This window comes from Thalassophryne amazonica, chromosome 1, assembly GCF_902500255.1.
Source record: "Thalassophryne amazonica chromosome 1, fThaAma1.1, whole genome shotgun sequence".
NCBI classification, from domain to species: Eukaryota; Metazoa; Chordata; class Actinopteri; order Batrachoidiformes; family Batrachoididae; genus Thalassophryne; species Thalassophryne amazonica.
This window is the reverse complement of record NC_047103.1, coordinates 58,908,685-58,924,186: the sequence shown is the minus strand read 5'-3', so window position 1 is coordinate 58,924,186 and position 15,502 is coordinate 58,908,685. Positions and strand designations below refer to the sequence as shown.

Sequence of the window (15,502 nt, the reverse complement as noted above, 5' to 3'; positions counted from 1 at the left end):
CATAAATTACAGAAACAATTCACAGAACAATTCACGGACAAATATACAAGAATTACTGTTGGTGCACAGGACAGGAGGGTCGCCAACACAAATACAACTCCCATCTCTGGATGGAACTGCACCTTAAACAGAGAAAAAACAGAATCAGGCATCAGAAAGACAAAAAATACTGTATAATTTGAAGGCATTAATCAACAAGAAAAACAGAAGAAATACTAAAGTGATCACCGGCCGCTAGCCCTAAGCTTCACTAAAAGACCCAGAATTTAGGTAAAGTTGAGGTCGCGGCCCGCTCCAATTACTAATAACATGAATTAAGAGTAAAAGCGTAAAACAAAACTGTACCAGTATGCTAGCCATATGAAAGGGAAAAGAAGTGCGTCTTAAGTCTGGACTTAAGACGGACAGAATCTGATTGTTTTATTGATGCAGGGAGACCATTCCACAGAACAGGGGCATGATAAGAGAAAGGTCTGTGACACGCAGACTTCTTATTCACCCTAGGGACACAAAGCAGTCCTGCTTTCTGAGAACACAAAACCCGCGCCGGTACGTAAGGTTTAATTAGGTCAGCTAGGTAGGGAGGTGCCAGGCCATGAATAATTTTATAGGTTAGTAGCAGAACCTTAAAATCTGATCTCACTGGGACAGGAAGCCAGTGAAGAGATGCCAAAATGGGTGTAATGTGGTCGAACTTTCTGCTTCGTGTCAAAAATCTGGCTGCAGCATTTTGAACCAATTGTAGAGCCCTAATGCTAGACTGCGGTAAACCAGAAAATAGAACATTGCAATAGTCCAATCTAGAAGAGATGAACTCATGGATCAGGGTCTCAGCATCAGCCATAGACAGGATGGGACGAATCTTTGCTATATTTCACAGGTGGAAGAAAGTAGTACTAGTAATATTTCTAATATGGAGGCCAAATGACAACGAAGGATCAAAAAATACCCCAATGTTCCTCACTTTGTCAGTGTGATGTATGACACAAAAGCCTAGGCTGAGTGTTAACTGGTCAAATTGATGTTGATGTCTCACTGGACCAAGAACCATCATTTCAGTCTTATCAGAGTTTAAAAGTAGGAAGTTTCTAGACATCCAACTTCTCACTGCTGCAAGGCAATCTTCTAAGGATTTTATGTGAACAAGATTACCAGCAGTTATCGGCATGTATAACTGAGTATCATCTGCATAGCAGTGAAAGGTAATCCCAAAACGCTGCAATGTGTGCCCATGGGGTGCTATATAAAGGGAGAAAAGCAGGGGGCCTAAGACAGAGCCCTGTGGAACCCCAAATTTCATGTCACTAAGGTTAGAGGTAGTGTTACTGTACAAACACAGTGAGAACGACTGGTCAAGTATGACGTCAGCCATGCAAGGGCACTCCCAGTAATCCAAAATGATTTTCCAGCCTATGAAGTAGAATATGATGATCCACTGTATCAAATGTAGCACTGAGATCTAACAGCAACAGAACCGTAGTGGTGTCCGAATCCATTGTAAGCAGAAGATCATTAACCACTTTAGTGAGAGCCGTCTCTGTGGAATGATTTTCTAAAAGCAGACTGTAGTGGCTCAAAGAGATTATTCTCAGTAAGATAGTCTACGAGCTGCCGTGACACCACTTTTTCCAGAATTTTAGAGCAAAATGATAGCTGATAGTTTTTCAATACACTAGGTCAAGATTAGGTTTCTTAAGGAATGGTTTAAATCACTGCAGATTTGAAACATTTAGGAACAGATCCAGAAGTTAAAGAAAGATTAATAATTTCCAGCACAATCAGCCCAAGAGTGGGCCACAGTCCTTAAACAGTTTTGTTGGTATAGGATCAAATAAACAGGTTGTGCTTTTGTTGACGTTACGAGTTTCGTCAGCATGTTTAGAGAGATACTATCAAATTCTGTAAATCTAGGTAATACCTCAGTAGTGGCGCCCACCTCAATAGCAGGGTGTAGTGGCTGGGTTAAGGCAGCCACTACACCCTGCTTGGACAATTCATAAAAGACAGTATATCATGTGTCAACAGTCAGGCAAAGTTTGACAGCTGTGTTTGAGCCAAATGTCCTCTAAAAATATTAAACAACAGTTTGGACTCGATAAAAAATAATCAGGAGGTTGGTACAGAAAGAGAACCAGCTGGAAGCAAAAGAAAACAGACGTTGAGCAGTTATTGTTCAACAGTACAGGACAGGGACCTACCTCCATTGTCTCTGAGATGTACAGCAATCTTGGTATCATCTGTAAAATTAAACAAGAAAAGGAAACGTGAGAGTCAGTATATCAAAGACACGTAATATTATTTCTCTTTGTAGTGCGTTTTAAAAACACTTAAATATAAAGATCAACTTAATTTATCCTGAAGGAAATTAGTTTGCCAGTGTACCAAAAAGTAAACAATGGTTGGTTAAATACACAATTACAGAAAGAGTTAGTAGTTAAATAGAAAAAAAAAAAAAACAACTACCCTGTGCTCCCAAATGAGATTAAGCTTCTTTCATTAGTCGACTGTCCTCTTTCCAGCATAAAATTTATTATGCTTAGGATCCGATTAAAAATGAATGGTTTGAATGTACTCAACACGTATAATTTAATCCATAAAAGCAGTCCAGGGTTAACTATACATGTGACATATGGAAATGTGTCGCAGCCCACTTCTCCACGAGGAGTAACACACCACACGCCATACAAGTCACAATATGCAAATACTGGTGCATGCAACACCAGACAGATTTTGCTGAAGGATTTAATGTAAAAGGAATGTCCTTCTTTTAATCTTCAAAAGCATGAATGCAACCACAGTTTGGTTTCTGAAATTACTAAATGTTCCAGTGAATATAAAAAAATTTCACCACATAACAAAACCATACGAGGACGAGGGTCCTGAAGAGAAAGTATTGATGTCTGTTGAACCACTCTGAATCTAAATATCGACTCATGTTCTGTGTGTCATGTTGACGGTGGGGCATCGCCAAGTGCACGAGCCACCCAGCCTGCACACGAATCTGACATTTGAACCCTGCAGCTGGAGAGACAAATGAAGATCAGTGTAACTGATCTGCCGTGCGTGTCAGACTACACAACAAAAACCACAAACTGACCTCGACCTCTTTGACAGGAACACACACGCTCCCATACAGAAACACAACGGGCTTTATTTCTCTGCTCTGCTGTCAGTCCCCTCGTCACACCTGGGTTTGACCCGTACCACTGTTCCACGTGTTTTCTGCCTCACAGCTGCTCAGTGTTTGAACTCTTCTCTGAAATCGTAACATCAGTCGTCATCACAGCTGTGTGTTGAGGTCTCTGACTGCCACAGTGTCCATTCAAATTCAACTCCCATAAGAAGATTAAGAGGGATAGAGTGGTCATCAGTTAGTAAAGTCGCTTTAAGAGTCTGAAATGATCTGATCAGATTGAGGATCACGTACTTCTAATTGTGTTGATGCATCGGAATGAGACTTTGTACAGCACCAATCTCCATCCTCATGAACATTAAACTGGGAAAATGTTTTGACAAACCTACCACCAAACAAACCCTGTTGTTGGGAAAGTGTAGGTACACGGACCCACAACAGGGGGCGCAAATGAACGGACAATGGAGGAAGTCAAATAACAACACTTTACTGTTGTGAATGGGCACAACAAACACAACAGATTACAACAATAGACAACAAGTCAAATCACAGAAGGTGTCGTGTGGGCAGGCTCGAAGATAGAAGACGTCTGTCCAAAGCAGAACCGGAACCACACGATTTCCTCCGCCACCAGACCCCGGGAATACTGGAGCCGCCAAGTCCCGAACTCCCAGGTGGCCACTGCCTCCGCGTGTCGGACCTGGTACTGCTGGCGAGGAACAAAAAAAACAATTAAATGTGGGCGCGTTTACACCCAGCAATCCACACGGCAGGAAAACTACCTCCACCTCTCGTTGGAAAGAGTCTGCTATATAATGCACAAAAGTCACAAAAGGTTACTGAAAAGATCTCACGGTCAGCTGAGAACGTTACCTTCCAGGTAGAACGATATCTCGGCAAAGAGGTGGAGACGTCGTCCTGCTGATGTACCCCTGCTGATCAGGTGATTGGTAACAGCTGTTGCAGGTGATGCGTGACAGCTGTCACCCTGGCTGCTCCTGTGAGGCGGCTGCGCCCTCTGGTGCCTGGAGCCCGCACTCCAGACAGGGCGCCCTCTGGTGGTGGGCCAGCAGTACCTCCTCTTCTGGCGGCCCACACAACAGGACCCCCCCCTCAACGGGCGCCTCCTGGCGCCCGACCAGGCTTGTCCGGGTGGCGGCGGTAGAAATCAGCCAGGAGGGCCGGGTCCAGGATGAAGCTCCTCTTCACCCAGGAGCGTTCTTCGGGACCGTACCCCTCCCAGTCCACCAAATACTGGAAGCCCCGGCCCATCCTACGGACATCCAAGAGCCGGCGTACAGTCCAAGCCGACTCGCCATCGATGATCCGGGCAGGAGGCGGTGCCGGACCCGGAGTACAGAGGGGTGAGGTGTGATGCGGTTTGACACGGGATACATGAAACACAGGATGGATCCGCAGTGAGGCCGAAAGCTGAAGCCTCACTGCGGCTGGACTGATGACCTTAAGGATCTTGAATGGGCCGATATAATGGTCCTGTAGCTTGGGGGAGTCCACTTTGAGGGGAATGTCCTTTGTGGATAACCACACCTCCTGCCCTGGCCGATACGCAGGGGCCGGGGTCCGCCGACGGTCTGCATGGGCTTTTGCCCTCGTCCGGGCCTTTAGCAAAGCAGAACGGGCGGCACGCCACACCCGACGGCACTTCCGTAGGTGGGCCTGGACCGAGGGCACACCGACCTCTCCCTCAACCACCGGAAACAACGGGGGCTGATACCCCAGACACACCTCAAAAGGGGAGAGGCCGGTGGCTGAAGACACCTGGCTGTTATGGGCATACTCGATCCAGGCCAAATGGGTACTCCAGGCCGCCGGGTGCACGGCAGTCACGCAGCGCAAGGCCTGTTCCACCTCCTGGTTTACCCGTTCTGCTTGCCCGTTGGTCTGAGGGTGGTACCCGGACGAGAGACTCACCGTGGCCCCCAGTTCCCGGCAGAAGCTCCTCCAGACTTGCGAGGAGAACTGGGGACCGCGATCGGAGACGATGTCTGTTGGAATCCCATGCAGCCGGACGACGTGGTGGACCAGGAGGTCTGCTGTCTCCTGGGCTGTTGGGAGCTTCGGGAGGGCCACGAAGTGGGCCGCCTTGGAGAATCGGTCCACTATCGTGAGGATGGTGGTGTTACCCTGGGACGGCGGGAGGCCCGTGACAAAATCCAGGCCGATGTGGGACCAGGGGCGATGAGGCACAGGCAGCGGCTGGAGTAGTCCTGATGCCCTGCGATGGTCAGCCTTGCCCCTGGCGCAGGTGGTGCAGGCCTGGATATAATCCCGGACGTCGGCCTCTAGGGACGCCCACCAGAAGCGCTGCCGGACAACTGCCACGGTTCTTCGCACCCCTGGATGACAGGAGAGCTTGGAGCCGTGACAGAAGTCCAGGACTGCAGCCCTAGCTTCTGGTGGGATGTATAGTTTGTTCTTCGGCCCAGTTCCGGGGTCCGGGCTTCATGCCAGGGCCTCCCGGACGGTTCTCTCTACGTCCCAGGTGAGGGTGGCCACGATAGTGGACTCCGGGATGATGGGTTCCGGTGGATCCGACAACTCCGCTTTGACTTCATCTTCATGTACCCGGGACAAGGCATCCGATCTCTGGTTTTTGGTCCCGGGACGGTAGGTGATCCGGAAGTCAAAACGGCCGAAGAACAGTGACCAGCGGGCTTGCCTGGGGTTCAGCCGCTTGGCGGTCCTGATATACTCCAGGTTCCGGTGGTCAGTGAAAACCGTGAATGGCACGGACGTTCCCTCCAACAGATGTCTCCACTCTTCAAGAGCCTCTTTCACCGCAAGGAGTTCTCGATTGCCGACGTCATAGTTCCGTTCGGCCGGGGTCAACCTGCGGGAAAAATAGGCACACGGGTGAAGGACCTTATCGGTCTTCCCGCTCTGGGAAAGCACAGCTGCTATCCCTGTGTCCGAGGCATCCACTTCAACCACTAACTGGCGACTAGGATCGGGCTGCACCAGAACGGGTGCAGACGAGAAGCGCCGTTTCAACTCCTTGAACGCGGCATCGCAACGATCCGACCAGGTGAAGGGGACTTTTGGTGAGGTCAGGGCTGTCAGGGGGCTAACTACCTGACTGTAGCCCTTAATGAACCTCCTGTAGAAATTTGCAAAGCCGAGGAACTGTTGCAGCTTACTACGGCTAGTGGGTTGGGGCCAGTCTCTCACCGCCGCAACCTTGGCCGGATCAGGAGCGATGGAGTTGGGGGAGATGATAAACCCCAGGAAGGACAAAGATGTGCGGTGAAACTCACACTTCTCGCCCTTCACAAACAGCCGGTTCTCCAACAACCGCTGCAGGACCTGACGTACATGCCGGACATGAGTCTCAGGATCCGGAGAAAAGATGAGTATATCGTCTAGATATACGAAGACGAATCGGTGCAGGAAATCCCGCAAGACATCATTAACTAATGCTTGGAACGTCGCGGGGGCGTTTGTGAGGCCGAACGGCATGACCAGGTACTCAAAGTGACCTAATGGGGTGTTGAATGCCGTCTTCCATTCGTCTCCCTTCCGGATCCGAACCAGGTGATACGCATTTCTAAGATCCAGCTTAGTAAAGATTTTGGCTCCATGCAGGGGGGTGAACACGGAATCAAATAATGGCAACGGGTATCGGTTGCGAACCGTAATCTCATTCAGCCCCCTGTAATCAATACATGGACGAAGTCCGCCATCTTTCTTGCCCACAAAAAAGAAACCTGCCCCCATCGGGGAGGTGGAGTTCCGGATCAGCCCGGCAGCTAATGAGTCCCGGATGTAGGTCTCCATTGATTCGCGCTCAGGTCGTGAGAGGTTGTACAGCCTGCTGGACGGGAACTCAGCGCCTGGAACCAAATCAATGGCACAATCGTACGGACGGTGCGGGGGAAGGGTGAGTGCCAGATCCTTGCTGAAGACGTCAGCAAGATCGTGGTACTCAACCGGCACTGCCGTCAGATTGGGAGGGACTTTGACCTCCTCCTTAGCCAGGGAACCGGGAGGAACCGAGGATCCTAAACACACCCGATGGCAGGTTTCGCTCCACTGAACCACCACCCCAGACGGCCAATCGATCCGGGGATTGTGCTTTAACATCCATGGGATGCCCAAAATCACGTGGGAGGTAGAAGGAGTTACAAAAAACTCAATCTCCTCCCGGTGGTTTCCAGACACCACCAGAGTTACTGGTTGTGTCTTGTGTGTGAGTAAAGGGAGGAGGATGCCATCTAGTGCCCGCACCTGCAATGGCGAAGGAAGCGCCACCAGAGGGAGCCCTACCTCCTTTGCCCATCTGCTGTCTAGCAGATTCCCTTCTGACCCCGTGTCCACCAGTGCTCGGGCTTGAAGGGTTAAATCCCCGCTCAGGATTGTGACTGGGAGTCGTGTGGCAATTTGTGTGTGTCTCACTTGAATGTCTTGACCCCCCCCTTAGCCCAGTCTCTAAGGGCGAGTGTTGACGTCTTGGCCGTTTGGGGCAGTCTCTCTGTGTGTGCTCTGTTGAGCTGCAGAGAAAACACTCTCCACGGATCAGCCTCCCCATTTTGGCCCTGTGCGTTTCCCTAACAACGTCAACAGGGGGAGCTGTTGCCCCACAAAGCGCTGCAGATGTGGAGCATGGGGAGGGCGGCCCCTTTTCGAACCCGGAAGGGAGAGGGGCGGCGCGTATCCGGTCACGTCCTTCACCTCGCTCTCGACGGCGTTCCTCTAACCGATTGTCTAATCGTATAACGAGATCAATAAGCCCGTCCAAATCCCGCGGTTCGTCCTTAGCCACCAGGTGCTCCTTCAGGACCAACGATAGTCCGTTTACGAAGGCGGCGCGGAGGGCAGTGCTATTCCAGCCGGACCTCGCAGCCGCGATGCGGAAGTCGACTGCATAAGCAGCTGCGCTCCGGCGCCCCTGTCTCATTGACAGCAGCACGGCTGAAGCGGTCTCTCCTCTATTTGGGTGATCGAACACTGTTCTGAACTCCCTCACAAACCCATCATATGTCAGAAGGAGCCGTGAATTTTGCTCCCAGAGCGCTGTAGCCCAAGCGCGTGCCTTGCCGCGAAGCAGATTAATCACATAAGCTATCTTACTAGCATCAGTCGCATACATGACGGGACGTTGTGCGAAGACGAGCGAACACTGCATAAGAAAGTCCGCGCATGTCTCCACACAACCCCCGTACAGTTCTGGAGGGCTTATGTATGCTTCAGGGGAAGGTGGGAGGGGTCGTTGAACGACCTGTGGAACGTCACTATTGCGCACAGGATCGACAGGAGGGGGAGCCGCAGCAGCGCCCTGAGGGCGCGCTTCCACCTGCGCGGCGAGAGCCTCCACCCTGCGGTTAAGGAGGACGTTCTGCTCGGTCATCAGATCCAGCCGAGCCGTAAAAGCGGTGAGGATTCGCTGCAACTCACCGATCATTCCTCCTGCAGACGCCTGTGCGCCCTGCTCTTCCATTGGCCGTTCAACGGCCGGTCAACGCCCCTCGGGGTCCATGACGTTGGCCGAGATATCCTGTTGGGAAAGTGTAGGTACACGGACCCACAACAGGGGGCGCAAATGAACGGACAATGGAGGAAGTCAAATAACAACACTTTACTGTTGTGAATGGGCACAACAAACACAACAGATTACAACAATAGACAACAAGTCAAATCACAGAAGGTGTCGTGTGGGCAGGCTCGAAGATAGAAGACGTCTGTCCAAAGCAGAACCGGAACCACACGATTTCCTCCGCCACCAGACCCCGGGAATACTGGAGCCGCCAAGTCCCGAACTCCCAGGTGGCCACTGCCTCCGCGTGTCGGACCTGGTACTGCTGGCGAGGAACAAAAAAAACAATTAAATGTGGGCGCGTTTACACCCAGCAATCCACACGGCAGGAAAACTACCTCCACCTCTCGTTGGAAAGAGTCTGCTATATAATGCACAAAAGTCACAAAAGGTTACTGAAAAGATCTCACGGTCAGCTGAGAACGTTACCTTCCAGGTAGAACGATATCTCGGCAAAGAGGTGGAGACGTCGTCCTGCTGATGTACCCCTGCTGATCAGGTGATTGGTAACAGCTGTTGCAGGTGATGCGTGACAGCTGTCACCCTGGCTGCTCCTGTGAGGCGGCTGCGCCCTCTGGTGCCTGGAGCCCGCACTCCAGACAGGGCGCCCTCTGGTGGTGGGCCAGCAGTACCTCCTCTTCTGGCGGCCCACACAACACCTGTTGGGAGATCGAACCTAACATGTATGTTCCAGAGCGCCCGGAGGACATGTAAACTCCAACACAGAAATAACTGAAGCGTCAACATTCTTGTTTTGTACTCCTCATAAAAACATAAACCTGTATGAAAACTTAAAAACTGAACATAAAGAATCAGAATTAGGGGATGCTCCCCAATCCCTAGTTGCTAGTGCAGACTAACAACCTAGAGAACCCTGTTGTTTTGTAAATTAGAGGATAATAGATTTTGCTTGTCAAAAAGAAGACAAGGGTGCATGAATCCCTGTCATCACAGAAGCGAAAACATGATGGGAAACAATATCGTGCCTGATGATGGCATAATGCGATCTGCAACCGAATCACAAGTAGCAGAAGACCTGTAGACCCCATGACCAAACCCTAGGTTCCAAAGTGGTTTTGTGTTCCCTCATGGATTTTGCACATTTTTGACTTGGGCTGCCTTGAGCAACAAAGGTCAAACAAGAGTCAAAATTTTAAATTGTCCCATTTGTGTCTATATGCATATCAAATTACTCGTCTAGTCATAACAATACCAAAAATATATAGTTTGTTATGCATCCAACCTCAAATGAGGGCGCTATGGCCCAAAATATCAAAAGGTCAATGAACTTTTGATAATATGAAAAACTGGTAAAACCTTTAACCATGATCAATTTCGATGCTATTGGTGTTTAATCATATGCTTTTCAGCATGAAAAACCCTTTGGTCACAGGATCGACAGGCTTGTCTTCTACTAGAGATGACACTATAGCGTTAAAATAAGACATTAACTGCATGTGAAAGACTAATATAGATAAAGCTCAACTTTAAAGAGTACACAAACAGTAAACAATGGTTCGTCAGATGCACAATTACAGAAAGTGTTAGTCTTAAATACAAATCAATCACATTTCTTTTTTTTAACAATAACTACAACAAATTTATGTGAAATGACTGGAAGATATACTGCACAAGATGTTTGACAATATTGCACATAACTCTGAATAACTGTTCGTTATACGAAGTCTGTTAGAAAAGTATCGGACCTTTTTATTTTTTGCAAATACCATTGTTGTGTGTTGGGGGGGGCGTGGCTGGATGTTTTGGTGTTCTTTTCTTTTCTTTGCTCTCCAGGTGGCATGAGGGCTGATTTGTCTGTGAAGAAGGTGCTGGCTGAAGAGTCTTCACCCTCATCAACATCATGGAAAGCACCTGTGCTTGGTGCTCACGTGCAACCTGGACGACTTGCAGCTGAAGCAGATAATTGGATGGCGTTCTGCATTTAAGTCATGTGTGATTCAAGCAGAACTGCCGGGAACTCGACCTTGTGACGTTCGTTTGTGAGACGCTGAGGACCGCGCCTGGGTTTTGACACATCGAGCCCGTGAGGCAGGGAGGGGTGAGGACACATGCTGTCAGCACACACGAAAGGTAATTAAGTGTTTAAGTACTTGTTGATAGTAACTTGGTGTTTTGTTACACAGTGTACTGGAATTGTAAAGAGAATTGCGTAGTTTGCTTCTCACTGCTGTGGCGTGAAGGATAAGTGATCCTCCACTTGTTGTGAGAGGCTGCTCATTTGCATAAAGTAAAAGAAAGGACACTGACCTGAGTGTGTTGCTGGCAGCGTGTGTTTATTGGAAGATATAGTTGTATCTGTTGATTTACCTCACCGTCTCTTTGCTTCACAGAGAATCAGTTTGTCGTGTCCACCTGGGGGGTGTTTGGCGGTGGTAGGAAGTCCAGGAGCGCCGGCTTTAATCCTTGCGGGCGCTGGAGAGCGAGCCACGATAACTCCACCAGAGGGACGTTGTTTTTTTTTATGTTTTTACACTTTTAAACACAGGTGTATAATAAATAGTTTTTGTTTGGAACCGTTTTCTGGTTATTTTTAGCGCTGGGTCCTGTCTGACGCAGGTTCGCTCCTCAATCCGCGTCGACACATAACAACCATATGGATTTGAATCACATGTGATTGCATCAGCCAAGCTTGAACCTTCGTGCGCATGCGTGAGTTTTTTCACGCCTGTCGGTTGCGTCATTCGAATGTGAGCAGGCTATGTGTGAGCAGTGGTCCACCCCTCTTGTCGGATTTTTATTGCGAATAAATGTCTGAACGATTTGGAGCTTTGCTGCATCAATTTTTTTTCCAGAAACTGTGAGACACCTCCAGGTGGACACCATTCGGAAAATTCAGATGGCTTTCAGGGACCATTTTATGGGGATTACACAGATTAAGGAGTGCTCCAGCCGGTTTAAAGACCGCCCACAGCGTCTGAGAGCGCGGCGCGCTCCGAGCGCCGATCGACAGGCTGACACCCCGCTGAAACAACCAGATCATTTCCAACATGAAGGCTTTGTTGATTCGGGACGTCGTCTGACTTCCACAAAAAAGGCATAAGGCGTGGACATCAGCACTTTTTCGGCACATTCCACTGTTACAGGAGTTTTTTTTCATGGAAAAAGAAGTGGACGGATGCGCCACCGTGCCACTCATGGCGTGGGACAAAACCACCTCCGTGTTGGTCTCACAGGACGGCTTTGAGATGGATTTCAGATGGCTGTCGGTGGCTTTTTAGTCGTGTGACTATCTGGACATGCCCCAACATGTCCTGTGAGGCTTCATCACGGCGTTGCTTTGCGCCATGCGGCTCCGCCGCGACGCACAGAATTCCTCCGCTCCTCTTTCCATGACAAAAACTCCTGTAACAGTGGAATGTGCCATTCATTTCTAAACTGGACGCTGTGTTTTATCCGCGACGTCCTCTGACTAGCACAGAAATTGAGGAAGACGTCGACATCAGCACTTTTTCGGCACATTGAGACAGATATGCGGAGGAATTCCATGCGTCGTGGCGGAGCCACATGGCGCAAAGCAATGCCGTGATGAAGCTTGGCTGATGCAATCACACGTGATTCAAATCCATATGTTTTTTTGCAAAAAATAAAAAGGTCCGATACTTTTCTAACAGACCTCGTATATTCATCCTGCAGAAGTGGGAGGAATTATACAGTCTGATTGCCACAGGTAGGAAAGACCTCCTGCGGCATTCTGTGGTGCACCTTGGTGGTCTCAATCTATGACTGAAGGTGCTCTGACAGGACATCAGTGTGGCATGCAAGGGGTGGGAGGTGTTGTCCAGGATGCTGAGCAGTTTCCTTAACATCCTCCTCTCTACCACCTCCACCACAGACTCCAGTTCAACCCTCAGAACAGAGCCATGAGCTTGTTGGGTCTGTTCGTATCAACTGCCTTCAGCCTGCTTCCCCATATATATGTACTTTAATTACTGATTGCATCCACTTTCTCCAATATGGTGATGCACCCAGTGAAACATCACCTGAGTGGGTGACCTGCTGCTTTGTATAATTTATGGTTATTAGCTGATAAATTGGCTGTTTATGTAAATAAACAGCTCAAAAGGCATAAAAATGGAAAATAGATGAAAACTAACACAATGCATTCTGCCTTCTCTGGAGATGAGAAGAAATGGAAGTAAACAAACTTTGGAGGACACTTTGACACTTTTCCCATCATCAGCAAAAGAATCCCATTTGCTTCTTTCACAGAGGATTTGCATTAGATAACAATGAGCTTATGCTGCAGTATGGTTGGGGTTAGCCTCCCGCTGAAGAGCGCTGAATCATGTGCCCAACACTTTACACTGCAATATCAAAGGAGTGCGACCAGCTGGACCTTGGCTGGAAAACATGATTAGCAAGACAAGCTGCACACTGAACTTGAAAGAAAAATCAAATCATGTGACTAAATGCAGACAAAAGCTACACAAGAAGTGTATCAACTGTCTACTGGAAACATTACATATTCCCTCCTCCAACGAGGTAATGTTTTCAGTGCCGTTTGTTTGACTCTTAGCAGGATTACACAAAAATTAATGAACAGATTTTCATGATGCTTAGTGGTAAGGTGGGCTGTGGGCCAAGGAAAAAAAACATTAAGTTTTTCATGTGGATTCAACTAAAGGTTTGGAACCAGGATTTTTTAAAATATATTTTCCATAACATTGCAAGATAGGGCATTTTTTTCATATATGAATAAAGGGATATATAAAGATGAATTTTGAGCCAGATCCAAACATAGGAGTGGATCCAGGATTTCACTCACCCACACATCTTCAACCACTTACTCCAACTGACCCCCCCTGACCACACATGATGACTCCCTGACCATAATGACGATGACCCCTCACTGTACCACACTTTAAAGCATGTTTACAGGAAGAATGGAATAAAATAACACCTGAAACACTTCATTGCTTGGTATCCTCAATGTGTAGCTGTCTTATAAGTGTTGCAAAAAAAAAATAGCAACATTACAAAGTGTTCAGTGTTTTAGTGTCTCCAGAGGTGGGCACAGTTCCGCTAACCTGCAAACTGCTAATTATTGAAGCTAATGCTTTCATTATCAGATTAGCTTTTCAGATAACTTTGAAAACCACCATCTGATCAATTATCTTCTGATAAATTTTGGTCCAATAATTTTAAGACTGCTAACATATATTAGTGAATAAAGCTTTAACAGTTAACAGTTAAGTCTAATATCAAAGATTTTAAAACCTACCTATTAAATGTTTTGTAGTAGACATACAGTTCTATCCTCTACAGACAGAGAGCTTGTTTCAGAAAAACCTCTCAATACTCTACCATTAGAGGAAAACTGATCACAGAAGACAAACAGAATGGGACCATTTCTCTTGACACCCTACTAACCAGTCTAATATCACCCAAGTCATCCAGAGGCATACAGTTTTAACTTATGGTTAAAATTTTAACCAAACTAATTTTTAACAAGTTATTTAAATTAACATCACATCTGAAGTATTATAAAGTGAAAATATCAGCTATATGTTTTAGTTTTTAAGTATTGCACTAATTTTAAAGGTTTTAGTGTGGACATGGTGTGTGTGCAGTGCATTATGGGTACTGTGAAAGTTCACGACAGGAGAAATGCATTTGAGACACGCTGATCAGACTCCGCACGGACAACAGCATTAAACCCTTTGTATATTGTGCCTAAAACTCTTGTGAATATATTCTCTGGGTTTATAGATGACGTTGTTATTGTGTTTGTTTTATGTAAAAATGCCAGAAGCAGCTCAGGTTGCTTCTCCATTATTTTCAACTGGAATCACTGTGAGCTGCAATCGCTTCCTGTTTGCTCTATAATGTCCTGGTTATTGTCCTTTACAACACTGTTTGTCGTCTTTGTTCCACAGTAATATATATATATATATATATATATATATAAGACGTCTGAAATTTGGTTTGTGTTTATTAAATTCCACACAGATTAAACGTAACAGACATGTATTTTTTGGAATTGTTGTTTTGGCAATGTTTCACAGTCTCTACTGCCATCTACTGGCCAGTAGTGTTCATGGCAGTATTATCAGATTATATCAGATGGTTGTCTAATTACAACTTGACTTTCGTATGACATATTTCACACGTATTTCACACAAATGGCGTATTTTACAAAAGCACATTTATATGTAAACCAACACACACGTCACATTAACGTGTTTGTTTTTACACAGAGTGAATGAGTCAACCAATCACTGTTAGTGGAGGCTATTTTACCCACAATCCCTTTGGCATCTGTGTGTGTTTGTTACAAAACTTCAGAATTAGTGCATTATTTAAAATTAAAAGATATATGTTATATTTTAACTTTGTACAAATGACAGATGTAGTTATTCTATACAGAATAATTTGATTTATAAATCAAAACCACAAGTCAAAACTGCTTTATTTTCCAAGACCTCTGGCTCATGGTTGAACAGCTGCATGCGGTTAAGAAATAATGACTTTTTTGTGACAACCTGGTGGTCAGGCTCCCTTTGCTGCGGTAGAGTAAAAAATGTGGTAAACAGGAGCTTCCAGCAGGAGGCACAAAGACAGAAGTAGAGATTCATTGTTTCGGTTTGTGATCGTGATGTTAAAACTCAATTTCAAAAGTTATTGGTTAGCTGTAGCTTTCAATAAATTTTTGGGTGGTTTATTGGTTTAGCTTTATAAAAGATAACTTTTTAGTTAGCTGATTAGCTGTTATTGAAGCTAACTTTTTGGTTAGTTGTGCCCACCACTGAGTGTCTTAACCTTTTTTGGAATGTGTTACAGCCCTTAAATGCAGGAAT

General features: G+C 46.8%; 1 protein-coding gene across 1 annotated transcript in view; it reads right to left on the bottom strand.

Annotated features, from left to right (window-relative positions):
* Positions 1 to 15,502, bottom strand: part of LOC117510706 (plexin domain-containing protein 2-like) — a 435,424-nt gene that overhangs the window by 81,566 nt on the left and 338,356 nt on the right. Inside the window, 1 exon segment of the mRNA XM_034170533.1 lies at positions 2,199 to 2,237. Coding sequence (XP_034026424.1) covers positions 2,199 to 2,237 — 39 coding nt within the window.